Raw genomic sequence first — 1031 nt, 5'->3', positions numbered from 1 at the left:
GCGCTGGGACTGCAGAGAGGAAAGGAGGGAGGACTGCGCAGGATCTTGGGATTTGGTCGTTCCCAGGAACTTTCCAGTAGAGTGGAGAGAGCAGAAGCCAGGTTCCAGGACGTGGCGATCATGTTGACAAACACACGTTTCACAAACAAACGTGGAGCTTAATTGACTTGTCTTGTTTTGACTTTTCAGGGCAGGAGTGGATGATTCGGAAGGTAAAGGTGGAGGAGGAGGATCACGAGGCAGAAGAAGAGGTCGAATGGCCTCAGCATCTGTCGTTACTCCCCGGCCCCTTTCCTGCGCCTGACCTGGGGCCTCTGGCCGCCGCATATAAGCTGGAGCCGGGGACTCCGGCGGCGCTGGGTGGCCTCGCGCTGGCCGGGTGGGCGCCGGCCTCAGAGAAGCCCTATGGCTGCGGGGAGTGCGAGCGGCGATTCCGGGACCAGCTGACCTTGCGGCTGCACCAGAGGCTGCACCGCGGCGAGGGCCCCTGCGCCTGTCCCGACTGCGGCCGCAGCTTCACGCAGCGCGCGCACATGCTGCTGCACGAGCGCAGCCACCGCGGCGAGCGGCCGTTCCCGTGCTCCGAGTGCGACAAGCGCTTCAGCAAGAAGGCCCACCTGACCCGCCACCTGCGCACGCACACGGGCGAGCGGCCCTACCCGTGCGCAGAGTGCGGCAAGCGCTTCAGCCAGAAGATACACCTGGGCTCGCACCAGAAGACGCACACCGGCGAGCGGCCCTTCCCCTGCACCGAGTGCGAGAAGCGCTTTCGCAAAAAGACGCACCTGATCCGCCACCAGCGCATCCACACGGGCGAGAGGCCCTATCAGTGCGCGCAGTGCACACGCAGCTTCACGCACAAGCAGCACTTGGTGCGACACCAAAAGGTGCACGAGGCGGCCGCCCGAGCCCCGCCCGAGCCCGAAGTGCCCGCCTCGCCCGGTTCCCCTGCCCCGTCCCCGACCCCGTCCCCTCCTGGGCCCAAGCCCTTCGTCTGCTCCGACTGCGGCCTGAGCTTCGGCTGGAAGAAC

At 65.8% G+C, this 1031-nt stretch overlaps 1 protein-coding gene across 1 annotated transcript in view; it reads left to right on the top strand.

Annotated features, from left to right (window-relative positions):
• ZNF467 (zinc finger protein 467) overlaps window positions 1-1031 on the top strand; it is a 10179-nt gene that overhangs the window by 4273 nt on the left and 4875 nt on the right. Inside the window, exon 3 of the mRNA XM_023533820.1 lies at window positions 92-1031. Within this exon, the coding sequence (XP_023389588.1) occupies window positions 92-1031 (940 nt within the window). The remainder of the gene's footprint in view (window positions 1-91) is intronic.

Source organism: Pteropus vampyrus, unplaced genomic scaffold (genome assembly GCF_000151845.1).
Source record: "Pteropus vampyrus isolate Shadow unplaced genomic scaffold, Pvam_2.0 Scaffold112, whole genome shotgun sequence".
NCBI classification, from domain to species: Eukaryota; Metazoa; Chordata; class Mammalia; order Chiroptera; family Pteropodidae; genus Pteropus; species Pteropus vampyrus.
The sequence above is the reverse complement of the archived record's forward strand: the minus strand, read 5'-3'. Positions and strand labels throughout refer to the sequence as shown.